Source organism: Salvelinus alpinus, chromosome 7 (assembly GCF_045679555.1).
Source record: "Salvelinus alpinus chromosome 7, SLU_Salpinus.1, whole genome shotgun sequence".
NCBI classification, from domain to species: domain Eukaryota; kingdom Metazoa; phylum Chordata; class Actinopteri; order Salmoniformes; family Salmonidae; genus Salvelinus; species Salvelinus alpinus.
The window spans coordinates 16,813,196-16,840,749 of record NC_092092.1 but is presented as its reverse complement, the minus strand read 5'-3'; the positions used below and the strand labels follow the sequence as shown (position 1 = coordinate 16,840,749).

The 27,554-nt window shown below is 44.8% G+C and overlaps 1 protein-coding gene across 5 annotated transcripts in view; it reads right to left on the bottom strand.

Moving 5' to 3' along the window:
* Nucleotides 1-27,184, bottom strand: part of disc1 (DISC1 scaffold protein) — a 107,519-nt gene extending 80,335 nt beyond the window's left edge. For 2 of the 5 annotated variants that reach the window (XR_011676056.1, XM_071409290.1), the window contains exon 1: nt 26,054-27,025. Coding sequence is in view for 4 of the 5 variants with exons in the window: in XM_071409290.1 (XP_071265391.1) it covers nt 26,054-26,123 (70 nt within the window). In the remaining variant the exon portion in view is untranslated. The other 3 variants (XM_071409287.1, XM_071409289.1, XM_071409288.1) reach the window with 3 other exon arrangements.
* Nucleotides 27,185-27,554: the final 370 nt, after the last annotated feature.

Sequence of the window (27,554 nt, the reverse complement as noted above, 5' to 3'; positions counted from 1 at the left end):
GAGTAACACAACACAGAGTAACATAACACACACAGAGTAACACAACACAGAGTAACATAACACAACACAGAGTAACACAATACAACACAGAGTAACATAACACAATACAGAGTAACATAACACAGAGTAACATAATACAGAGTAACACAATACAACACAGAGTAACACAACACAGAGTAACACAATACAGAGTAACACAACACAACACAGAGGAATACAATACAACACAGAGTAACACAATACAACACAGAGTAACATAACACACACAGAGTAACACAACACAGAGTAACATAACAGAGTAACACAACACAGAGTAACACAACACAGAGTAACACAATACAGAGTAACACAATACAGAGTAACACAACACAGAGGAATACAATACAACACAGAGTAACACAATACAACACAGAGTAACATAACACACACAGAGTAACATAACACAGAGTAACATAATACAGAGTAACACAACACAGAGTAACACAATACAACACAGAGTAACACAACACACACAGAGTAACATAACACAGAGTAACACAATACAGAGTAACACAACACAGCACAGAGTAACATAACACACACAGAGTAACATAACACAGAGTAACACAACACAGAGTAACATAACACAACACAGAGTAACACAACACAGAGTAACATAATACAGAGCAACACAACACAGCACAGAGCAACATAACACAGAGTAACACAACACAACACAGAGTAACGCAATACAACAGAGTAACACAACACAGAGTAACACAACACAGAGTAACACAACACAGAGTAACACAACACAGAGTAACACAACACAGAGTAACATAACACAGAGTAACATAACACAGAGTAACACAATACAGAGTAACACAACACAGAGTAACATAACACAGAGTAACATAACACAGAGTAACACAATACAGAGTAACATAACACAGAGTAACACAACACAGAGTAACTCAACACAGAGTAACATAACAGAGTAACACAACACAGAGTAACACAACACAGAGTAACACAATACAACACAGAGTAACACAACACAGAGTAACATAACACAGAGTAACACAACACAGAGTAACATAACACATAGTAACATAACACAAAGTAACACAACACAGAGTAACATAACACAGAGTAACACAACACAGAGTAACACAACACAGAGTAATACAATACAGAGTAACATAATACAGAGTAACATAACACAGAGTAACATAACACAACACAGAGTAACACAACACAGAGTAACATAACACAGAGTAACACAACACAGAGTAACACAACACAGAGTAACACAATACAACACAGAGTAACATAACACAACAGAGTAATACAATACAACACAGAGTAACATAATACAGAGTAACACAATACAACACAGAGTAACACAATACAACACAGAGTAACACAATACAACACAGAGTAACATAAAACAACACAGAGTAACACAACACAGAGTAACATAACACACACAGAGTAACACAATACAGAGTAACACAACACAGAGTAACATAACACAGAGTAACACAACACAGAGTAACATAACACAGAGCAACACAATACAACACAGAGTAACACAACACAGAGTAACACAACACAACACAGAGTAACATAACACAGAGTAACACAACACAGAGTAACACAACACAGAGCAACACAACACAGAGCAACACAACACAGAGTAACACAACACAGAGTAACACAACACAGAGTAACACAACACAGAGTAACACAACACAGAGTAACACAACACAGAGTAACATAACACAGAGTAACATAACACAGAGTAACACAACACAGAGTAACACAACAGAGTAACATAACACAGAGTAACATAACACAGAGCAACACAATACAACACAGAGTAACACAACACAGAGTAACACAACACAGAGTAACATAACACAGAGTAACACAACACAGAGTAACACAACACAGAGTAACATAACACAGAGCAACACAACACAGAGCAACACAACACAGAGTAACCAGGACATCACTATTGTTACACTGCATTGAGTTCTGTCAATGTGTCTGATGTAACCACCATGTGGAGGTCTGCTTTCCCAGGATAAGGACTAGAGCAGGGCTGTCACCTTCAGCCCTATGCTAGAATCCATCACAGCTGTTAATGCACTCAAACTGCCAAGACAACAAATGCTGCAGGTTTAATCTGAGGTTTGTGTGGATTCATTTTAGATTACAGTATGATCAACTTTACACAACTATCAAATTAAATACCAATTGATTGGATGAAATGATCAACATTGGTGTAAGCACACAGCAATGAAATAAGCAGGATCAACTAACAGAGACGTTAAAACTAAGTGGTCTTTACAGATAAGGCTAGTTAGTGTCCGTGCTCCCACTCGTCCTGCCCTGTAGGAGGCAACACAAAGACTCTGCAGCAGTGGAGGAATGGGACGACCGTCCTCCTCAGTGAATTTCATACAAATAAAAAAAGTAAAACACTTAAAAAGTTATCCTTTTTACATAAAACTATACTAAATATATTCACATGACCAAATAATTTATTAAAATACATTTTTGCAATCTAGGTCTAGAGTAGCCTCAACAGCACTCTGTAGGGTAGCACCATGGTGTAGTCAGAGGACAGCTAGCTTCCCTCCTCCTCTGGGTACATTGACTTTATTTACTAAACCTAGCAGGCTGATGGTTCTCACCCCCTTCCATAGTATTTGGAAGGTCTATGTGACAGGCTATGTGCACACTGCCCACAAAATGAGGTGGAAACTGAGCTGAACTTTTAACCTACTGCCAAATGTATGACCACATTAGAGGCACATATTTCCCTCACTTTACACAGACCCACAAAGAATTTGAAAACAAATCCAGTTTTGATAAACTCCCATATCTACTGGGTGAAATACCACAGTGTGCCATCACAGCAGCAAGATGTGTGATCTGTTGCCACAAGAAAAGGTCAACCAGTGAAGAACAAACACCATTGTAAATATAACCTATATTTATGTTTATTTATTTTCCCTTTTGTACTTTAACTATTTTAACATCGTTACAACACTGGAACTTTTGAGAGTGTAATGTTTACTGTTCATTGTTTATTTCACATATGTTTCCATGCCAATAAAGCCCTTTGAATGGAAATTATATTAAGAGAGAGAGAGAGAGAGCTAACTATATTTAGTTGTATATTTTTTCACTTTCACTTACCTAGCGAATGCAGCTAGCTAGTTTAGCCTACTCAAACACCCAGCTCAAACAGTGAGAATGCTATGTTACCTAGCTGGCTATCCAACACTAGAACTCACATCAAGGTAAGCTTTTGGTTTTATTAATTTATTGCCCACCAGCCAAACTGCTTGCTGACTCTACACTGCACTGCATGATGGTAGCGTGTTTACTAAGGCGTTAGTTCTAGTAGCTATGTTGACTATGATGTAGGCTGTGTGTAGCGGTTAGCAGTTATGATATGAAGGTTTGGCTAGAAAATGATTTTTTGCCTGGTCACAGACAGTTGATGTGTTGTGCATTGAAGTCCACAAGCAAAGGGAAAAGGTGAGAGGAGGAGAGAGCGTAGATGCGAGATGGAACTGTACTACAAGCAAAGAGATCATGCTGTTTGTATGTGGATGCTATGAAAGTGAACTGTGTTTGCGTGTGATCAGGGCAGTGCTTCATTTGTAAATCGGGAGGTTCTGGAACAAACAGTAGTAGAGTGGGGTGAGCTCCGAGGTACCGGATCACATACCCCATCTTCATGCCACGAGAGGTACCGGATCACATACCCCATCTTCATGCCACGAGAGGTACCGGATCACATACCCCATCTTCAAGCCACGAGAGGTACCGGATCACATACCCCATCTTCAAGCCACGAGAGGTACCGGATCACATACCCCATCTTCAAGCCACGAGAGGTACCGGATCCGGCCAAATAGGTTCTGGACACAAAACGGTCCAAAACAGAGAGCTGGCAGATCCTGTTCCGGCAGGTTCCGGCTCAAATTAAGCACTGGATCAGGGGTGTATTCATTACGTTGAATTTTATTTTTTCTCCCTAATTTCGTGGCATCCAATTGTTAGTTACACTATTGTCTCATCGCTGCAACTCCAGTACGGACTCGGGAGAGGCGAAGGTCGAGAGCCGTGCGTCCTCCGAAACACAACCCATCCAAGCCGCACTGCTTCTTGACACAACGCCCACTTAACCCAGAAGCCAGCCGCACCAATGTGTCGGAGGAAACACCGTACACCTGGCGACCGTGTCAGCGTGCACTGCGCACGGCCCACCACAGGAGTCGCTAGTGCACGATGGGACAAGGACATCCCTGCCGGCCAAACCCTCCCTAACCCAGACGATGCTGGGCCAATTGTGCACCGCCCCATGGGTCTCCCGGTCGCGGCAGAGCCTGGACTCGAACCCAGAATCTCTAGTGGCACAGCTAGACCACTGTCACTCGGGAGGCTCATTCCGCTGATTCTGTTGAAAAACCTTTATTAAAAGGAAGCAAACAGACTGAAACGGGGATGAACATACCTGAATTTGTCGAATAGAAACTCTCGTTTGCAACTGTTGGATGATTACACCCAGCTAGACGCAAGGAGGTATTGAATGTGTCACTGTCTGTCACCTTGATTACTCAAATGTTTCTCTCGACCTGTGCACCGACGTTTTATACTTTAATTCATAGGCTAGGTAGCAACCTCATGATGGGTATAGGGACAATTTGAGTATCACGTACATTGCCTTCGGAAATAATTCAGACCCCTTGACTTTTTCCACATTTTGTTAGGTTACAGCCTTATTCTAAAATTGATTAAATCATTTTTTCCCCTCATCAATCTACGCACAATACTCTATAATGACAAAGCAAAAACAGTTGTTTGCTAATTTATTAAAATATCACATTTACATAAGTATTCAGACCCTTTATTCAGTACTTTGTTGAAGCACGTTTGGCAGCAATTACAGCCTTGAGTCTTCTTGGGTATGACACTAAAAAAAAATATTTAACTAGGCAAGTTAGTTAAGAACAAATTCTTATTTTCAATGACGGCCTAGGAACAGTGGGTTAACTGCCTTGTTCAGCGGCAGAATGACAGATTTTTACCTTGTCAGCTCAGGGATTCGATCTTCCTAGTTCAACACTCTAACCACTAGGCTACCTGCCGTCCCTACACTCTAACCACTAGGCTACCTGCCGTCCCTACACTCTAACCACTAGGCTACCTGCCGTCCCTACACTCTAACCACTAGGCTACCTGCCGTCCCAACGCTCTAACCACTAGGCTACCTGCCGTCCCTACGCTCTAACCACTAGGCTACCTGCCGTCCCTACGCTCTAACCACTAGGCTACCTGCCGTTCCTACGCTCTAACCACTAGGCTACCTGCCGTCCCTACGCTCTAACCACTAGGCTACCTGCCGTCCCAACGCTCTAACCACTAGGCTACCTGCCGTCCCTACGCTCTAACCACTAGGCTACCTGCCGTTCCTACGCTCTAACCACTAGGCTACCTGCCGTCCCTACGCTCTAACCACTAGGCTACCTGCCGTCCCTACGCTCTAACCACTAGGCTACCTGCCAGCTTGGCACACCTGTATTTGGGGAGTTTCTCCCATTCTTCTCTGCAGATCCTCTCAAGCTCTGTCAGGTTGGATTGGGAGCATTGCTGCACAGCTATTTTCAGGTCTCTCCAGAGATGTTTGATCGGGTTCAAGTCCGGGCTCTGGCTGGGCCAGTCAAGGACATTCAGAGACTTGTCCCGAAGCCACTTCTGTATTGTCTGGCTGTGTGCTTAGGGTTGTTGTCCTGTTGGAAGGTGAACCTTCTCCCCAGTCTGAGGTCCTGAGCGCTCTGGAGCAGGTTTTCATCAAGGATCTCTCTGTACTTTGCGCCGTTGGTCTTTGCCTCGATCCTGACTAGTCTCCCAGTCCCTGCCGCTGAAAAACAACCCCACAGCATGATACTGCCACCACCATGCTTCACCGTAGGGATGGTGCCAGGTTTCCTCCAGATGTGACACTTGGCATTCAGGCCAAAAAGTTAAATCTTGGTTTCATCATACCAGAGAATCTTGTTTCTCACGGTCTGAAAGTCTTTAGGTGCCTTTTGGCAAACTCCAAGCGGGCTGTTGTGTGCCTTTTACTGAGGAGTGGCTTCTGTCTGGCCACTACCATAAAGGCCTGATTGGTGGAGTGCTGCAGAGATGGTTGTCCTTCTGGAAGTTTCTCCCATCTCCACAGAGGAACTCTAGAGCTCTGTTAGAGTGACCATCGACTTCTTTGTCCCTGACCTCCCTGACCAAGGCCCTTCTCCAGGAAATGCTCTAGGAAAAGTCTTGGTGGTTCCAAACTTCTTCCATTTAAGAATGGAAGAACAAACACAAAATCTACAACTAAAAGGAAGCGATTCCCAAACCTTCCATAACAAATAAACAAAGCCATCACCTACAGCGAAATTAACCTGGAGAAAAGCCCCATAAGCAAGCTGTTCCTGGTGCTCTGTTCACAAACACAAACAGACCCCACAGAGCCCCAGGAGAGCAACACAATTACAACCAACCAAGGGCGAGAAGAGTGCACGGAAATCTGAAGCCTTCAACGGATCTTTTGTGCACAGCTGTGCTGCTCACTCTCTCTCCCTCTCTCTTCGCTGTCAGTTGTACTAGAAGACAAGAGGCCTACCACACAGAGGGGTCATTCAGAAGAGCTGGCACTTGAAAGGATAGCCCACAGAGATGGTTGTATCTGGTTAGAAAGTCCTTCACACAACCAATCTTTTTACATATCATCATCTGACAACTTGTTTCCTTGTATTCATATTGAAAAAGCTTTTGGTATCGGAAAATACTTCAGCCCTTTCATTGTATTTATGTCGCTCTCTTCCGTCTCTCTCTCTTCCGTCTCTCTCTCTCTTCCGTCTCTCTCTCTTCCGTCTCTCTCTCTTCCGTCTCTCTCTCTTCCGTCTCTCTCTCTTCCGTCTCTCTCTCTTCCGTCTCTCTCTCTCTACCGTCTCTCTCTCTCTACCGTCTCTCTCTCTCTTCCGTCTCTCTCTCTCTTCCGTCTCTCTCTCTCTTCCGTCTCTCTCTCTCTTCCGTCTCTCTCTCTCTTCCGTCTCTCTCTCTCTTCCGTCTCTCTCTCTCTTCCGTCTCTCTCTCTTCCGTCTCTCTCTCTCTCTCTTCCGTCTCTCTCTCTCTCTCTTCCGTCTCTCTCTCTCTCTCTTCCGTCTCTCTCTCTCTACCGTCTCTCTCTCTCTCTCTTCCGTCTCTCTCTCTCTCTCTTCCGTCTCTCTCTCTCTCTCTTCCGTCTCTCTCTCTCTCTCTTCCGTCTCTCTCTCTTCCGTCTCTCTCTCTCTTCCGTCTCTCTCTCTCTTCCGTCTCTCTCTCTCTTCCGTCTCTCTCTCTCTTCCGTCTCTCTCTCTCTTCCGTCTCTCTCTCTCTACCGTCTCTCTCTCTCTACCGTCTCTCTCTCTCTACCGTCTCTCTCTCTCTACCGTCTCTCTCTCTCTACCGTCTCTCTCTCTCTACCGTCTCTCTCTCTCTACCGTCTCTCTCTCTCTACCGTCTCTCTCTCTCTACCGTCTCTCTCTCTCTACCGTCTCTCTCTCTCTACCGTCTCTCTCTCTCTACCGTCTCTCTCTCTCTACCGTCTCTCTCTCTCTTCCGTCTCTCTCTCTCTCTCTACCGTCTCTCTCTCTCTCTCTACCGTCTCTCTCTCTCTCTCTACCGTCTCTCTCTCTCTCTCTACCGTCTCTCTCTCTCTCTCTACCGTCTCTCTCTCTCTCTCTACCGTCTCTCTCTCTCTCTCTACCGTCTCTCTCTCTCTACCGTCTCTCTCTCTCTACCGTCTCTCTCTCTTCCGTCTCTCTCTCTTCCGTCTCTCTCTCTTCCGTCTCTCTCTCTTCCGTCTCTCTCTCTTCCGTCTCTCTCTCTTCCGTCTCTCTCTCTTCCGTCTCTCTCTCTACCGTCTCTCTCTCTACCGTCTCTCTCTCTACCGGTTACTAAAGGCCCTGTGTAGAGGAGGTTACTAAAGGCCCTGTGTAGAGGGGGTTACTAAAGGCCCTGTGTAGAGGGGGTTACTAAAGGCCCTGTGTAGAGGGGGTTACTAAAGGCCCTGTGTAGAGGGGGTTACTAAAGGCCCTGTGTAGAGGGGGTTACTAAAGGCCCTGGGTAGAGGGGGTTACTAAAGGCCCTGTGTAGAGGGGGTGACTAAAGGCCCTGTGTAGAGGGAGTGACTAAAGGCCCTGTGTAGAGGGGGTGACTAAAGGCCCTGTGTAGAGAGGGTTACTAAAGGCCCTGTGTAGAGGGGGTTACTAAAGGCCCTGTGTAGAGGGGGTTACTAAAGGCCCTGTGTAGAGGGGGTTACTAAAGGCCCTGTGTAGAGGGGGTTACTAAATGTTACTCCCAGGTTGTACAGTCAGTCCATATGATACTTAGCAAATCAAATTTTGGATGACAGGTGTCTGATAGCTGGCTGATAGGAGGATGATAAGAGGATGATAAGAGGATGATAAGAGGATGATAAGAGGCTGATAGGAGGCTGATAGGAGGCTGATAGGAGGCTGATAGGAGGCTGATAGGAGGCTGATAGGAGGCTGATAGGAGGCTGATAGGAGGCTGATAGGAGGCTGATAGGAGGCTGATAGGAGGCTGATAGGAGGCTGATAGGAGGATGATAGGAGGATGATAGGAGGATGATAGGAGGATGATAGGAGGATGATAGGAGGATGATAGGTGGCAATAGGAGGATGATAGGTGGCAATAGGAGGATGATAGGAGGCTGATAGGAAACTGATAGGAGGTTGATAGGAGGCTGATAGGAAACTGATAAGAGGTTGATAGGAGGCTGATAGGAGGCTGATAGGAAACTGATAGGAGGTTGATAGGAGGTTGATAGGAGGCTGATAGGAGGCTGATAGGAGGCTGATAGGAAACTGATAGGAGGTTGATAGGAGGTTTATAGGAGGCTGATAGGAGGCTGATAGGCAACTGATAGGAGGTTGATAGGAAACTGATAAGAGGCTGATAGGCGGATGATAGGAGGATGATAGGAGGATGATAGGAGATATTCCTATGTTTGGACACAGAAAGGAAAGACTTCCTGAAGGAGAAGGAAACACCCCTCAGTAGTTCCATTGTGAGGCAGAATAACATACACACTGTGGCTGCTTGCAGCACTTAAACTATGTTTATACAACTTCCTGTTAGCAGCAGGCTAAAATAGTTCAGCAGGAAATCAGGAAGAAACGAAGCAAAGCAGAGTCTCGACACAAGAGGAACAAGGGGCGTCAATTGGGTATGGCAGAATTGAACCTTTGTTTCACTAGGTAAGTCAGTTAAGAACAAATTCTTATTTAAAATGACGGGGGCTGTGATTAAAAATGTTAAATAAATTACATTATAATATAGGACAAAACACAAGAGAGACAACACAACACCACATAAAGAGAGACCTAAGACAACAACATAGCATGGCAGCAACACATGACAACACAGCATGGTAACATGACAACAACATGGCAGCAACACAACATGGTAGCAACACAACATGACAACAACATGACAACAACATGGCAGCAACACAACATGGTAGCAGCACAACATGACAACAACATGACAACAACATGGCAGCAACACAACATGACAACAACATGGTAGAAACACAACATGGTAGCAGCACAACAACATGACAACAACATGGTAGCAACACAACATGGTAGCAGCACAGGGTACAACCATTACTGGGCTCAGACAACAACACAAAGGGCAAGAAGGTAGAGACAACAATACATCACACAAAGCAGCCACAACTGTCAGTAAGAGTGTCCATGATTGAGTCTTTGAATGAAGAGATGGAGATAAAACTGCCCAGTTTGAGAATATGGCTCTTTAATTGTAAATAAGAATTTGTTCTGAACTGACTTGCCTAGTTAAATAAAGATAAAATAAAAATAAATAAATGCCAGTCACCATACCCTACTTCCACAGCAACAATTTAAAATAGGCTTCTAAAATCATTCCAATCCCCATTACCAGCCAAAGTCAGTTTAGCCTTTTACAGGGGTGGCTTTAGGACCCTGTGGATGGCTAGAGACGACAGGCAGGCTGGTAGCAGAGACCGTCAAATCAAAATATACTTGTATTTGTCACATGCGCCGAAAACAACAGGTGTAGACTTTACAGTTAAAGGCTGAATACAACAGGTGTAGACTTTACAGTTAAAGGCTGAAAACAACAGGTGTAGACTTTACAGTGAAATGCTGAATACAACAGGTGTAGTAGACCTCACAGTGAAATGCTGAATACAACAGGTGTAGTAGACCTTACAGTGAAATGCTGAATACAACAGGTGTAGTAGACCTTACAGTGAAATGCTGAATACAACAGGTGTAGTAGACCTCACAGTGAAATGCTGAATACAACAGGTGTAGTAGACCTTACAGTGAAATGCTGAATACAACAGGTGTAGAATTTACAGTGAAATGCTGAATACAACAGGTGTAGAATTTACAGTGAAATGCTGAATACAACAGGTGTAGAATTTACAGTGAAATGCTGAATACAACAGGTGTAGAATTTACAGTGAAATGCTGACTTACAAGCGCTTAACCAACAATGCAGTTTTTTTTTTAAACGTCAAAAAATAATTAAAGTGCAGTAGTAAAATAACAATAGCGAAGCTGTAAACAGGAGGTACCGAAACAGAGTCAGTGTGGAGGCTATATACAGGGTGTTACTGTACAGAGTCAATGTGGAGGCTATATACAGGGGGTACCGGTACAGAGTCAATGTGGAGGCTATATACAGGGGGTACCGGTACAGAGTCAAGGTGGAGGCTATATACAGGGGGTACTGGTACAGAGTCAATGTGGAGGCTATATACAGGGGGTACCGGTACAGAGTCAATGTGTAGGCTATATACAGGGTGTTACTGTACAGAGTCAATGTGGAGGCTATATACAGGGGGTACGGGTACAGAGTCAATGTGGAGGCTATATACAGGGGGTACCGGTACAGAGTCAATGTGTAGGCTATATACAGGGGGTACCGGTACAGAGTCAATGTGGAGGCTATATACAGGGTATTACGGTACAGAGTCAATGTGTAGGCTATATACAGGGGGTACCGGTACAGAGTCAATGTGGAGGCTATATACAGGGTATTACGGTACAGAGTCAATGTGGAGGCTATATACAGGGGGTACCGGTACAGAGTCAATGTGGAGGCTATATACAGGGGGTACAGGTACAGAGTCAATGTGGAGGCTATATCCAGGGGGTACAGGTACAGAGTCAATGTGGAGGCTATATACAGGGGGTACCGGTACAGAGTCAATGTGGAGGCTATATACAGGGGGTACCGGTACAGAGTCAATGTGGAGGCTATATCCAGGGGGTACCGGTACAGAGTCAATGTGGAGGCTATATACAGGGGGTACCGGTACAGAGTCAATGTGGAGGCTATATACAGGGGGTACCGGTACAGAGTCAATGTGGAGGCTATATACAGGGGGTACAGGTACAGAGTCAATGTGGAGGCTATATCCAGGGGGTACAGGTACAGAGTCAATGTGGAGGCTATATACAGGGGGCACCGGTACAGAGTCAATGTGGAGGCTATATACAGGGGGTACAGGTACAGAGTCAATGTGGAGGCTATATACAGGGTGTTACGGTACAGAGTCAATGTGGAGGCTATATACAGGGGGTACCGGTACAGAGTCAATGTGGAGGCTATATACAGGGTATTACGGTACAGAGTCAATGTGGAGGCTATATACAGGGGGTACCGGTACAGAGTCAATGTGGAGGCTATATACAGGGGGTACAGGTACACAGTCAATGTGGAGGCTATATCCAGGGGGTACAGGTACAGAGTCAATGTGGAGGCTATATACAGGGGGCACCGGTACAGAGTCAATGTGGAGGCTATATACAGGGGGTACCGGTACAGAGTCAATGTGGAGGCTATATCCAGGGGGTACCGGTACAGAGTCAATGTGGAGGCTATATACAGGGGGTACCGGTACAGAGTCAATGTGGAGGCTATATACAGGGGGTACCGGTACAGAGTCAATGTGGAGGCTATATACAGGGGGTACCGGTACAGAGTCAATGTGGAGGCTATATCCAGGGGGTACAGGTACAGAGTCAATGTGGAGGCTATATACAGGGGGTACCGGTACAGAGTCAATGTGGAGGCTATATACAGGGGGTACCGGTACAGAGTCAATGTGGAGGCTATATCCAGGGGGTACCGGTACAGAGTCAATGTGGAGGCTATATACAGGGGGTACCGGTACAGAGTCAATGTGGAGGCTATATACAGGGGGTACCGGTACAGAGTCAATGTGGAGGCTATATACAGGGGGTACCGGTACAGAGTCAATGTGGAGGCTATATACAGGGGGTACCGGTACAGAGTCAAGGTGGAGGCTATATACAGAGGGTACCGGTACAGAGTCAAGGTGCGGGGGCACCGGTGTCGAGGTAATGGAGGTAATATGTACATGTAGGTAGAGTTATTAAAGTGACTGTGCATAGATAATAACAGAGAGTAGCAGCAGCGTATAAGGGGGGGGGGGGGGGGGGGGGGGGCAATGCAGATAGTCTGGTTGCCATTTGATTAGATGTTCAGGAGTCTTATGGCTTGGGGGTAGAAGCTGTTGAGAAGCCTCTTAGACCTAGACTTGGCGCTCCGGTACCGCTTGCCGTGCGTCAACACATCGGCTGCGGAGAGCGTGATCACACAGTCGACCGGAACAACTGATGCTCTCATGCATGTTTCAGCTACTTGCCTCGAAGCAAGCATAGAAGTAATTTAGCTCGCCCGGTAGGCTCGTGTCACTGGGCAGCTCTCGGCTGTGCTTCCCTTATAAGTCTGTAATAGTTTGCAAGACCTGCCACATCCGACGAGCGTCGGAGCCGGTGTAGTACGATTCGATCTTAGTCTTGTATTGATGCTTTGCTTGTTTGATGGTTCGTCAGAGGTCATAGCAGGATTTCTTATAAGCTTCCGGGTTAGAGTCCAGTTGAAAGCAGCAGCTCTACCCTTTAGCTCAGTGCGGATGTTGCCTGTAATCCATGGCTTCTGGTTGGGGTATGAACGTACAGTCACTGTGGGGATGACGTCATCGATGCACCCATTGATGAAGCCAGTGACTGATGTGATGTACTCCTCAATGCCATCGGAAGAATCCCGGAACATTTTCCAGACTGTGATAGCAAAACAGTCCTGTAGTTTAGCATCTGCTTCATCTGACCACTTTCTTATTGACTGAGTCACTGGTACTTCCTGCTTTAATTTTTGCTTGTAAGCAGGAATCAGGAGGATAGTATTATGTTCAGATTTGCCAAATGGAGGGCGAGGGAGAGCTTTGCATGGATTTAAGTTTCCCTGCATTAAAGTTCCCGACCACTAGGAGCGTTTTCCTGTTTGCTTATGGCCTTATATAGCTCATTGAGTGCAATCTTAATGGCAGCATCGGTCTGTGGTGGAATGTAGACAACTACGAAAAATACAGATGAAAACTCTAGGTAGACAGTGTGGTCTACAGCTTATCATGAGATACTCTACCTCAGGCGAGCAAAACCTTGAGACTTCCTTAGATATCACGCACCAGCTGTACAAGGGGGACCATTACTGAGTCAATGTGCAGAGGTACCAGGGAGTTGAGGTAATTACGGTAATATAGTATGTACAGTTGAAGTCTGAAGTTTACATACACCTTTGCCAAATACATTTAAACTCAGTTCTTCACAATTCCTGACATCTAATCCTAGTAAAAATTCCCTGTCTTAGGTCAGTTAGGATCACCACTATATTTTAAGAATGTGAAATGTCAGAATAATAGTAGAGAGAATTATTTATTCCAGCTTTTATTTCTTTCATCACATTCCCAGTGAGTCAGAAGTTTAAATACACTCAATTAGTATTTGGTAGCATTGCCTTTAAATTGTTTAACTTGGGTCAAATCTTTCGGGTAGCCTTCCACAAGCTTCCCACCATAAGTTGGGTGAATTTTGGCCCATTCCTCCTGTCAGAGCTGGTGTAGCTGAGTCAGGTTTGTAGGCCTCCTTGCTCACACACACTTTTTCAGTTCTGCCCACACATTTTCTATAGGATTGAGGTCAGAGCTTTGTGATGGCCACTCCAATACCTTGACTTTGTTGTCCTTAAGCCATTTTGCCAGAACTTTGGAAGTATGCGTAGGGTCATTGTCCATTTGGAAGACCCATTTGCGACCAAGCTTTAACTTCCTGACTGATGTCTTGAGATGTTGCTTCAATATATCCACATAATTTTCCTTCCTCGTGATGCCATCTATTTTGTGAAGTGCACCAGTCCCTCCTGCAGCAAAGCACATGATGCTGCCACCTCCGTACTTCACGGTTGGGATTGTGTTCTTCGACTTCCACTGTAGGTAGGGGTAAAAGTGACTAGGCATTCAGGATAGATAATAAACAGAGTAGCAAATCAAATCAAACTTTGTCACATGCGCCGAATAGAACAGGTGTAGACCTTACAGTGAAATACTTCCTTACAGGCCCTTAACCAACAGGTGTGGACCTTACAGTGAAATGCTTCCTGATAGGCCCTTAACCAACAGGTGTGGACCTTACAGTGAAATGCTTCCTTACAGGCCCTTAACCAACAGGTGTAGACCTTACAGTGAAATACTTCCTTACAGGCTCTAACCAACAGGTGTAGACCTTACAGTGAAATGCTTCCTGATAGGCCCTTAACCAACAGGTGTGGACCTTACAGTGAAATGCTTCCTTACAGGCCCTTAACCAACAGGTGTGGACCTTACAGTGAAATGCTTCCTTACAGGCCCTTAACCAACAGGTGTAGACCTTACAGTGAAATACTTCCTTACAGGCTCTAACCAACAGGTGTAGACCTTACAGTGAAATACTTCCTTACAGGCCCTTAACCAACAGGTGTGGACCTTACAGTGAAATGCTTCCTGATAGGCCCTTAACCAACAGGTGTGGACCTTACAGTGAAATGCTTCCTTACAGGCCCTTAACCAACAGGTGTAGACCTTACAGTGAAATACTTCCTTACAGGCCCTTAACCAACAGGTGTGGACCTTACAGTGAAATGCTTCCTTACAGGCTCTAACCAACAGGTGTGGACCTTACAGTGAAATGCTTCCTTACAGGCCCTTAACCAACAGGTGTGGACCTTACAGTCAAATGCTTCCTTACAGGCTCTAACCAACAGGTGTGGACCTTACAGTCAAATGCTTCCTTACAGGCCCTTAACCAACAGGTGTAGACCTTACAGTGAAATGCTTCCTGATAGGCCCTTAACCAACAGGTGTGGACCTTACAGTGAAATGCTTCCTGATAGGCCCTTAACCAACAGGTGTGGACCTTACAGTGAAATGCTTCCTGATAGGCCCTTAACCAACAGGTGTGGACCTTACAGTGAAATGCTTCCTTACAGGCTCTAACCAACAATGCAGTTCAAGAAAATGTTAAGAAAAATATTTACCAAAAAAACTAAAGTAAAAAATTATATAAAGTAACACAATAAAATAATAATAACGAGGCTATATACAGGGGGTACCGGTACCGAGTCAATGTGTGGGGGTACAGGTTAGTGGAGGTAATTTGTACATTTAGGTAGAGGTGAAGTGACAATGCATAGATAATAAACAATGAGTAGCAGCAGTGTAAAAACAAATGGGTGGGGGGGGTGTCAATGTAAATAGTAATTTCATTAATTGTTCAGCAGTCTTAAGGCTTGGTCCTGCGGTAGCAGAGAGTAGAGTCTATGACTTGGGTGACTGGAATCTTTGACAATTTTTCGGGCTTTCCTCTGACACTGCCTAGTATATAGGTCCTGGATGGCAGGAAGCTTGGCCCCAGTATTTGTATTTGTATGTATTATGGATCCACATTAGTTGCTGCCAAGGCAGCAGCAACTCTTCCTGGGGTCCAGCAAAAAGCTTCCATGTCTGTCATGTCTTAGGAGCTAGAAGCAGAGCTTCCATGTCTGTCATGTCTTAGGAGATAGTAGCAGAGCTTCCATGTCTGTCATGTCTTAGGATATAGTAGCAGAGCTTCCATGTCTGTCATGTCTTAGGATATAGTAGCAGAGCTTCCATGTCTGTCATGTCTTAGGAGATAGTAGCAGAGCTTCCATGTCTGTCATGTCTTAGGAGATAGTAGCAGAGCTTCCAGGTCTGTCATGTCTTAGGAGCTAGAAGCAGAGCTTCCATGTCTGTCATGTCTTAGGAGATAGTAGCAGAGCTTCCATGTCTGTCATGTCTTAGGATATAGTAGCAGAGCTTCCATGTCTGTCATGTCTTAGGATATAGTAGCAGAGCTTCCATGTCTGTCATGTCTTAGGAGATAGTAGCAGAGCTTCCATGTCTGTCATGTCTTAGGAGCTAGTAGCAGAGCTTCCATGTCTGTCATGTCTTAGGAGCTAGTAGCAGAGCTTCCATGTCTGTCATGTCTTAGGAGCTAGTAGCAGAGCTTCCATGTCTGTCATGTCTTAGGAGCTAGAAGCAGAGCTTCCATGTCTGTCATGTCTTAGGAGCTAGTAGCAGAGCTTCCATGTCTGTCATGTCTTAGGAGCTAGTAGCAGAGCTTCCATGTCTGTCATGTCTTAGGAGCTAGAAGCAGAGCTTCCATGTCTGTCATGTCTTAGGAGCTAGAAGCAGAGCTTCCATGTCTGTCATGTCTTAGGAGATAGAAGCAGAGCTTCCATGTCTGTCGGCGACCCCCTCATGTTAAACACAGTTCCCATTGGCTCACTTCAGTTCAGGATGTTAAAGACAGCTTTCCATTGGTTGAGGGAGGCGAACAGGAATGCAGAGGATGTCATAAAAACAAATGTTTGTGGAGCTGCAGAGCTAATCTCTCCCAGAGACAGGCTAGGATCTGCCACAGCGACTCTGACTGACCACAGATTCCACAGAACATTAGAGGAAGTGAAAGTCAACTTTCAGCCTCTCCAGACGTGTTCATCACTCTAAACAGTCAGCAACATAACAGTTTTTATTTGTCTAAATTACACTAGGGTGGCAATGTCAAAACTCCACTGGAGTGCTGTGAATGAGACGAAACGAAGTGGAAGAAATACATAACCTCAAGTTAGAATCCTTAATTGGTGAAATTGCCGCATCTGTTTGGAATATTACAACAAAGAAGCTACTGTAAACAAACACAGTTTATTCCCTCTGAAATCATCGCATGCGTGATAGAACAGCGGAATATCTTTCCATGCTGCCGGACAATCTCCTCTCCTCTCCTCTCCTCTCCTCTCCTCTCCTCTCCCCCTCTCCTCTCCCCCTCTCCTCTCCTCTCCTCTCCTCTCCCCCTCTCCTCCTCTCCTCTCCCCTCTTCTCCTCCTCTCCTCTCCCCTCTTCTCCTCCTCTCTTCTCCTCTCCTCCTCTGCTCCATTTCATGAACAAATCAAAAACATTAACAAAGGCGCTGGGGTGAACAGTAGCGCTGTTTCCCCTAATGTTGGCTTTTATCATTTCGGGCTCTATTCTGAATCTCATTCAATCTGGGCTTTTGTGGAAGGGAATTACATTTAGCTGTCACATCCTAATGGACAGACATTGCTATGCCTGTGAGGATTGTTGAGAAACTGTTCCTGAAACTGTTCCTGAAACTGTTCCTGAAACTGTTCCTGAAACTGCATCATATGAAATTTAACAGCAGCAGTCGAGGTAGGGTTGTCCCAGACACACACTTCCTGTACTGTCCCATGGGACACATAAACCAGCTGAAAATAATGATACACACCCTGGTGCAGATACACACACACACAGAAACGCACACACTCACACACACATGCATGCTGACACGCACACACTATCTCATGTGGGTTGCTGCTGTGTACACGTTGTCACATAGGGGCAGTAATGTAACGATCAACAGACAGAAACCAGGGAAACAGCGTGTCACTGTCAGAAGAGGGGGTGAAAGAGGTCCCTCACTGTTAAATGTGCATGTTAACAACAGACACATTTCTTACATACTTAAAAGTGTCCAAAACAGTCATGATTGATATCAATATATGAGAAAAAAGTTACCGGCTCTTTGACAAGTAGCTGAGGACATTTTCCAATAGACGGAATAGGGACTTCCCTCTATTTATATTAAAAAGGACAATAGTTAACCAAGACCAGAAGCAGAATAGTCGAATGGCTATTGTCCAGACTCAGGGTATGACCACTCCATGGTGATATGGTTATCCTGAGGGTATGACCACTCCATGGTGATATGGTTATCCTGAGGGTATGACCACTCCATGGTGATATGGTTATCCTGAGGGTATGTCCACTCCATGGTGATATGGTTATCCTGAGGGTATGACCACTCCATGGTGATATGGTTATCCTGAGGGTATGACCACTCCATGGTGATATGGTTATCCTGAGGGTATGACCACTCCATGGTGATATGGTTATCCTGAGGGTATGACCACTCCATGGTGATATGGTTATCCTGAGGGTATGCCCACTCCATGGTGATATGGTTATCCTGAGGGTATGCCCACTCCATGGTGATATGGTTATGTCCACTCCATGGTGATATGGTTATCCTGAGGGTATGCCCACTCCATGGTGATATGGTTATCCTGAGGGTATGACCACTCCATGGTGATATGGTTATCCTGAGGGTATGACCACTCCATGGTGATATGGTTATCCTGAGGGTATGACCACTCCGTGGTGATATGGTTATCCTGAGGGTATGACCACTCCATGGTGATATGGTTATCCTGAGGGTATGACCACTCCGTGGTGATATGGTTATCCTGAGGGTATGTCCACTCCGTGGTGATATGGTTATCCTGAGGGTATGACCACTCCATGGTGATATGGTTATCCTGAGGGTATGACCACTCCATGGTGATATGGTTATCCTGAGGGTATGACCACTCCATGGTGATATGGTTATCCTGAGGGTATGACCACTCCATGGTGATATGGTTATCCTGAGGGTATGACCACTCCATGGTGATATGGTTATCCTGAGGGTATGACCACTCCATGGTGATATGGTTATCCTGAGGGTATGACCACTCCATGGTGATATGGTTATCCTGAGGGTATGCCCACTCCATGGTGATATGGTTATCCTGAGGGTATGCCCACTCCATGGTGATATGGTTATCCTGAGGGTATGACCACTCCGTGGTGATATGGTTATCCTGAGGGTATGACCACTCCGTGGTGATATGGTTATCCTGAGGGTATGCCCACTCCGTGGTGATATGGTTATCCTGAGGGTATGCCCACTCCGTGGTGATATGGTTATCCTGAGGGTATGACCACTCCATGGTGATATGGTTATCCTGAGGGTATGACCACTCCATGGTGATATGGTTATCCTGAGGGTATGACCACTCCATGGTGATATGGTTATCCTGAGGGTATGTCCACTCCATGGTGATATGGTTATCCTGAGGGTATGACCACTCCATGGTGATATGGTTATCCTGAGGGTATGACCACTCCATGGTGATATGGTTATCCTGAGGGTATGACCACTCCATGGTGATATGGTTATCCTGAGGGTATGACCACTCCATGGTGATATGGTTATCCTGAGGGTATGACCACTCCATGGTGATATGGTTATCCTGAGGGTATGACCACTCCATGGTGATATGGTTATCCTGAGGGTATGACCACTCCATGGTGATATGGTTATCCTGAGGGTATGACCACTCCATGGTGATATGGTTATCCTGAGGGTATGACCACTCCATGGTGATATGGTTATCCTGAGGGTATGACCACTCCATGGTGATATGGTTATCCTGAGGGTATGACCACTCCATGGTGATATGGTTATCCTGAGGGTATGACCACTCCATGGTGATATGGTTATCCTGAGGGTATGACCACTCCATGGTGATATGGTTATCCTGAGGGTATGTCCACTCCATGGTGATATGGTTATCCTGAGGGTATGACCACTCCATGGTGATATGGTTATCCTGAGGGTATGACCACTCCATGGTGATATGGTTATCCTGAGGGTATGACCACTCCATGGTGATATGGTTATCCTGAGGGTATGACCACTCCATGGTGATATGGTTATCCTGAGGGTATGTCCACTCCATGGTGATATGGTTATCCTGAGGGTATGACCACTCCATGGTGATATGGTTATCCTGAGGGTATGACCACTCCATGGTGATATGGTTATCCTGAGGGTATGACCACTCCATGGTGATATGGTTATCCTGAGGGTATGACCACTCCATGGTGATATGGTTATCCTGAGGGTATGCCCACTCCATGGTGATATGGTTATCCTGAGGGTATGACCACTCCATGGTGATATGGTTATCCTGAGGGTATGTCCACTCCATGGTGATATGGTTATCCTGAGGGTATGTCCACTCCATGGTGATATGGTTATCCTGAGGGTATGACCACTCCATGGTGATATGGTTATCCTGAGGGTATGTCCACTCCATGGTGATATGGTTATCCTGAGGGTATGACCACTCCATGGTGATATGGTTATCCTGAGGGTATGTCCACTCCACTGGTCTAGTCCTCCTGTTACCTGGTGACCCATCAAGCCTTTCTGAGCAGAGTGACATCCACTACTAATGTGCTGCTTACTGGTCCATACAAAATACAATAGCTTCCAGTGCTACTCATGTGGTTTCCCATCTAGTTTTCCCCATGTAGGCTAAGGTAACTCCATACAGTACATGCAGTGCATTCTGAAAGTATTCAGAACCCTTGACTTTTTACACATTTTGTTACGTTAGTCTTATTCTAAAATTTAGTCAATTGTTTTTTTCCCTCATCAAACTACACGCAATACTCTATTATGACAAAGCAAACACTGGTTTGTAGAAATTTCTAAAATGGAGAAATGAAATATCACATTTCAATAAGTGGTTTTTGCTCTGACATGCACTGTCAGCTGTGGGACCTTATATAAACAGGTGTGTGCCAATCAATTGAATTTACCACAGGTGGACTTCAATCAAGTTGTAGAAACATCAATGAAATGATCAATGGAAACAGGATGCACCTGAGCTGAATTTCGAGTCTCATAGCAAAGGGTCTGAATACTTATGTTTTTTAAATCCATTTTAGAATAAGGCTGTAACGTAACAAAATGTGTCAAAAGTAAAGGGGTCTGAATACTTTCCGAAAGCACTGTAAATACACAACCGTCTATGATAGAATCAGAGAACAGAAACACTTTCACAAAGTATTTTTCCCAAAGTAAAAAATCTGCGGTTACAGCTATTTGTTTGATTTGCGGTCCAAGGCAGCCTTGCTGGGGTAGGAATACTATTTGATCTGAAAAGTACTTCTCAGCCTCCTGTTCTTTCAGAGATCTGGGACTGCAAAGGGTCAGCTTTCCCTGAGAACATTCTTACTGAAGAAATGTGGGGATAATTTTCTACCAAGATGTCCCCGTTATATTTGTATCTTTCACATCTAAACGGTTCAGAGACATCTTCATTCTGTCATCCTCTCTCTCGTTCTTCATTCTGTCATCCTCTCTCTTGTTCTTCATTCTGTCATCCTCTCTCTTGTTCTTCATTCTGTCATCCTCTCTCTCGTTCTTCATTCTGTCATCCTCTCTCTCGTTCTTCATTCTGTCATCCTCTCTCTTGTTCTTCATTCTGTCATCCTCTCTCTTGTTCTTCATTCTGTCATCCTCTCTCTCGTTCTTCTTTCTGGTAACCCCCATGGTGTGCTTCAACAAAGCTCACTACATAGTTGGCTAGTAGACTAAAGCAAATCAGATGAACCAGAGGCCTTCAGACAGACAGACAGACAGACAGACAGCCTTACAGACAGCCTTACAGACAGACAGCCTTACAGCCAGCCTTACAGACAGCCTTACAGCCTTACAGACAGCCTTACAGACAGACAGACAGCCTTACAGACAGCCTTACAGACAGCCTTACAGCCAGCCTTACAGACAGCCTTACAGCCTTACAGACAGCCTTACAGACAGACAGACAGCCTTACAGACAGACAGACAGCCTTACAGACAGACAGACAGACAGACAGACAGACAGACAGACAGACAGACAGACAGACAGACAGCCTTACAGCCTTACAGACAGACAGACAGACAGACAGACAGACTTACAGACAGCCTTACAGACAGACAGACAGACAGCCTTACAGACAGACAGACAGACAGACAGACAGACAGACAGACAGCCTTACAGACAGCCTTACAGACAGACAGCCTTACAGACAGCCTTACAGACAGACAGACAGACAGCCTTACAGACAGACAGACAGCCTTACAGACAGACAGACAGACAGACAGACAGACAGACAGACAGTGTTTTAGTTTGGTCTGACCTGTATTAATATTGAAAATGATTGGCTTATTATAGGCTACCGAGACCACTCCATGGTGATATGGTTATCCTGAGGGTATGACCACTCCATGGTGATATGGTTATCCTGAGGGTATGACCACTCCATGGTGATATGGTTATCCTGAGGGTATGACCACTCCATGGTGATATGGTTATCCTGAGGGTATGTCCACTCCATGGTGATATGGTTATCCTGAGGGTATGACCACTCCATGGTGATATGGTTATCCTGAGGGTATGACCACTCCATGGTGATATGGTTATCCTGAGGGTATGACCACTCCATGGTGATATGGTTATCCTGAGGGTATGACCACTCCATGGTGATATGGTTATCCTGAGGGTATGTCCACTCCATGGTGATATGGTTATCCTGAGGGTATGACCACTCCATGGTGATATGGTTATCCTGAGGGTATGACCACTCCATGGTGATATGGTTATCCTGAGGGTATGACCACTCCATGGTGATATGGTTATCCTGAGGGTATGACCACTCCATGGTGATATGGTTATCCTGAGGGTATGCCCACTCCATGGTGATATGGTTATCCTGAGGGTATGACCACTCCATGGTGATATGGTTATCCTGAGGGTATGTCCACTCCATGGTGATATGGTTATCCTGAGGGTATGTCCACTCCATGGTGATATGGTTATCCTGAGGGTATGACCACTCCATGGTGATATGGTTATCCTGAGGGTATGTCCACTCCATGGTGATATGGTTATCCTGAGGGTATGACCACTCCATGGTGATATGGTTATCCTGAGGGTATGTCCACTCCACTGGTCTAGTCCTCCTGTTACCTGGTGACCCATCAAGCCTTTCTGAGCAGAGTGACATCCACTACTAATGTGCTGCTTACTGGTCCATACAAAATACAATAGCTTCCAGTGCTACTCATGTGGTTTCCCATCTAGTTTTCCCCATGTAGGCTAAGGTAACTCCATACAGTACATGCAGTGCATTCTGAAAGTATTCAGAACCCTTGACTTTTTACACATTTTGTTACGTTAGTCTTATTCTAAAATTTAGTCAATTGTTTTTTTCCCTCATCAAACTACACGCAATACTCTATTATGACAAAGCAAACACTGGTTTGTAGAAATTTCTAAAATGGAGAAATGAAATATCACATTTCAATAAGTGGTTTTTGCTCTGACATGCACTGTCAGCTGTGGGACCTTATATAAACAGGTGTGTGCCAATCAATTGAATTTACCACAGGTGGACTTCAATCAAGTTGTAGAAACATCAATGAAATGATCAATGGAAACAGGATGCACCTGAGCTGAATTTCGAGTCTCATAGCAAAGGGTCTGAATACTTATGTTTTTTAAATCCATTTTAGAATAAGGCTGTAACGTAACAAAATGTGTCAAAAGTAAAGGGGTCTGAATACTTTCCGAAAGCACTGTAAATACACAACCGTCTATGATAGAATCAGAGAACAGAAACACTTTCACAAAGTATTTTTCCCAAAGTAAAAAATCTGCGGTTACAGCTATTTGTTTGATTTGCGGTCCAAGGCAGCCTTGCTGGGGTAGGAATACTATTTGATCTGAAAAGTACTTCTCAGCCTCCTGTTCTTTCAGAGATCTGGGACTGCAAAGGGTCAGCTTTCCCTGAGAACATTCTTACTGAAGAAATGTGGGGATAATTTTCTACCAAGATGTCCCCGTTATATTTGTATCTTTCACATCTAAACGGTTCAGAGACATCTTCATTCTGTCATCCTCTCTCTCGTTCTTCATTCTGTCATCCTCTCTCTTGTTCTTCATTCTGTCATCCTCTCTCTTGTTCTTCATTCTGTCATCCTCTCTCTCGTTCTTCATTCTGTCATCCTCTCTCTCGTTCTTCATTCTGTCATCCTCTCTCTTGTTCTTCATTCTGTCATCCTCTCTCTTGTTCTTCATTCTGTCATCCTCTCTCTCGTTCTTCTTTCTGGTAACCCCCATGGTGTGCTTCAACAAAGCTCACTACATAGTTGGCTAGTAGACTAAAGCAAATCAGATGAACCAGAGGCCTTCAGACAGACAGACAGACAGACAGACAGCCTTACAGACAGCCTTACAGACAGACAGCCTTACAGCCAGCCTTACAGACAGCCTTACAGCCTTACAGACAGCCTTACAGACAGACAGACAGCCTTACAGACAGCCTTACAGACAGCCTTACAGCCAGCCTTACAGACAGCCTTACAGCCTTACAGACAGCCTTACAGACAGACAGACAGCCTTACAGACAGACAGACAGCCTTACAGACAGACAGACAGACAGACAGACAGACAGACAGACAGACAGACAGACAGACAGACAGACAGACAGACAGCCTTACAGCCTTACAGACAGACAGACAGACAGACAGACAGACTTACAGACAGCCTTACAGACAGACAGACAGACAGCCTTACAGACAGACAGACAGACAGACAGACAGACAGACAGACAGACAGCCTTACAGACAGCCTTACAGACAGACAGCCTTACAGACAGCCTTACAGACAGACAGACAGACAGCCTTACAGACAGACAGACAGCCTTACAGACAGACAGACAGACAGACAGACAGACAGACAGACAGACAGACAGACAGACAGACAGACAGACAGACAGACAGACAGCCTTACAGACAGACAGACAGACAGACAGACAGACAGCCTTACAGACAGACAGACAGCCTTACAGACAGACAGACAGACAGACAGACAGACAGCCTTACAGACAGACAGACAGCCTTACAGACAGACAGCCTTACAGACAGACAGACAGACAGCCTTACAGACAGACAGACAGACAGACAGACAGACAGACAGACAGACAGACAGACAGACAGACAGCCTTACAGACAGACAGACAGACAGACAGACAGACAGCCTTACAGACAGACAGACAGCCTTACAGACAGACAGACAGACAGACAGACAGACAGCCTTACAGACAGACAGACAGCCTTACAGACAGACAGCCTTACAGACAGACAGACAGCCTTACAGACAGACAGACAGACAGACAGACAGACAGCCTTACAGACAGACAGACAGACAGACAGACAGACAGACAGTGTTTTAGTTTGGTCTGACCTGTATTAATATTGAAAATGATTGGTTTATTATAGGCTACCGAGACCACTCCATTGAGCAACACTCGAGATGTATTTAATCTATTAGGAAAGCCGGGAGGGTAAAGTAATGTAAAACTACCAAGGATATGAAAGACATAAAGAGTCATGGAAACAGAACTATTGATACATATCGTGCACTGTCATCACTCCCCATTGGAGTGAATAGCTACATAACAGCCTAAGCACTACGTGGATCTGGTCATTTATACTAACCCATAACACTGACATCGTAGCTGTCTGACAAAGGTTTCCTACTGTGGGCCTCTCTAATACCACATCACTCTATCCATCCATCCCTTATATCAATATCATAATACCGAGAACAATCGATCACTATGAATAGGAAGCAGTTAAGTTTCAGACACACCATCTTCCAATGAGGTCACGTCGTTACCAAAATAACTGCTGAGCAAACAGCCATTGACCTATCATGTAGCATTTGGTATAATGTGGTCTACACGTAGTCAGTCCGTATGGTAGCCTATGTTTTTGAAGCTACAACTACATAGTATTAATGCCAAACAACTTATATAAATAGCCTGGCAAGGTGATAATAATTCATTTGGGTTGTTATGGTTGGTTACCTTCCATGCCTCCTTCGCAGTGGTGTTGATTACGTTGCGTGTCGCTGCGGTCCGTGTTGATGTAGTTCATTTGAGTTCCTTTGACATTCCATCCGAATCAGCCCTGCAGAGATGTTGGTTGTGGAATGAGAACCTTCAGGGCTCCACCGGCAGCAAGTAGTGGCTGAAACCCGTCATGTTCTAAAAGATGGAAAAACCCCGACTGAGCTCATTTCCGCTGGGGAAAGTAGCAGGCTGTTCGATTCTCCCTCTCTTCGCTTGTTCCTCATATCAAATCAAATCCATTTTGTATTTGTCACATGCGCCGAATATAAACAGGTGTAGTAGACCTTACGGTGAAATGCTTACATGTCCGTAATCAAATGTTCTGCTATGTGTCGAAAATCGTTAAAATATCACATTCTGTCTGATTCCTTTGGGCGTCAATTCACTCTATTGCATCAAGATACACTTTGACAAACATAGAAAGAAGGTTCATTTCAGATGAAATGGGACACAACTCGTTCAAAACGATACAACTCTAGAAAATGCGCCATTATTATAAAAGTGGATACCGTAGCATGTGTCAATAGCGTTCTAATCCAACCGAAGAGGAATAAAGCTCTCCCTTATTCTGCCTGTTGATGCGGACCGTTATGTGTCGTGTTGGAAGAAGGGAGAAACGTGAGGAGCTGCCCTGCTGCTTCCTACGTGGGATGGAATTTGACTCCTTCGCCTTCAGGCCGCCTTTAAAAGGGCAAGACAAGAGCCAATAGCTGAGAATGCTGCGATATAATATCTTACAGAAATGCATGGTTACTTGTATTGACTTAGAATAAATTAAAATAGCCTAATAATAACATTTTAATAATAGTGTTGTCGCCAACTGTATTATTGATGTATTCTAGTGCGCACCCCGACTGGTCTCATAGACTAGACATAACACTGTACGTTTAATTCCGTAGTGTATGTTATGTTTGGTATGGTTACATGAGATAAAAGGACCTGTTAGATGTACAGTTCCCTGTTTAGGGGACCTGCGTCGTTACTGGTTCCGACCGACATGTTCGCTTATAAATCGATCTGTGGACACCGTATATCCAAATGGCTCTCCGTGGTTCAGGAAGCCAAGCTGGAGCGTTGTGAGACGTAGACGTGAACAGTGATGGGGCAGACGTTTTGATCAAGAGAGATCTTTAGAAAAAAATGAACATTTTCTCCAACACTAAACAGATATCTATTTTACAGTTATGAGGAAGGTGAAACCTTATAGTTAGTCGTTTTATAAATTGATGATACTATATTTAGAAAGCATGTCAGTCATTTCAGGCCTTATTCATACAGTTTTGTATGAGTTTGTAATGAGGTGCGTACTGGCGGCAGAGAAGTCAGGCGCAGGAGGGAAAACTGATTTACAACGGTGTCGATAAATCAACATAAACCACCGTCAACAGAACAATACATGGAATGGGTCAAACAAAACCCGGTAATAACCAGCATACCGTACACAGGCACTACAAGA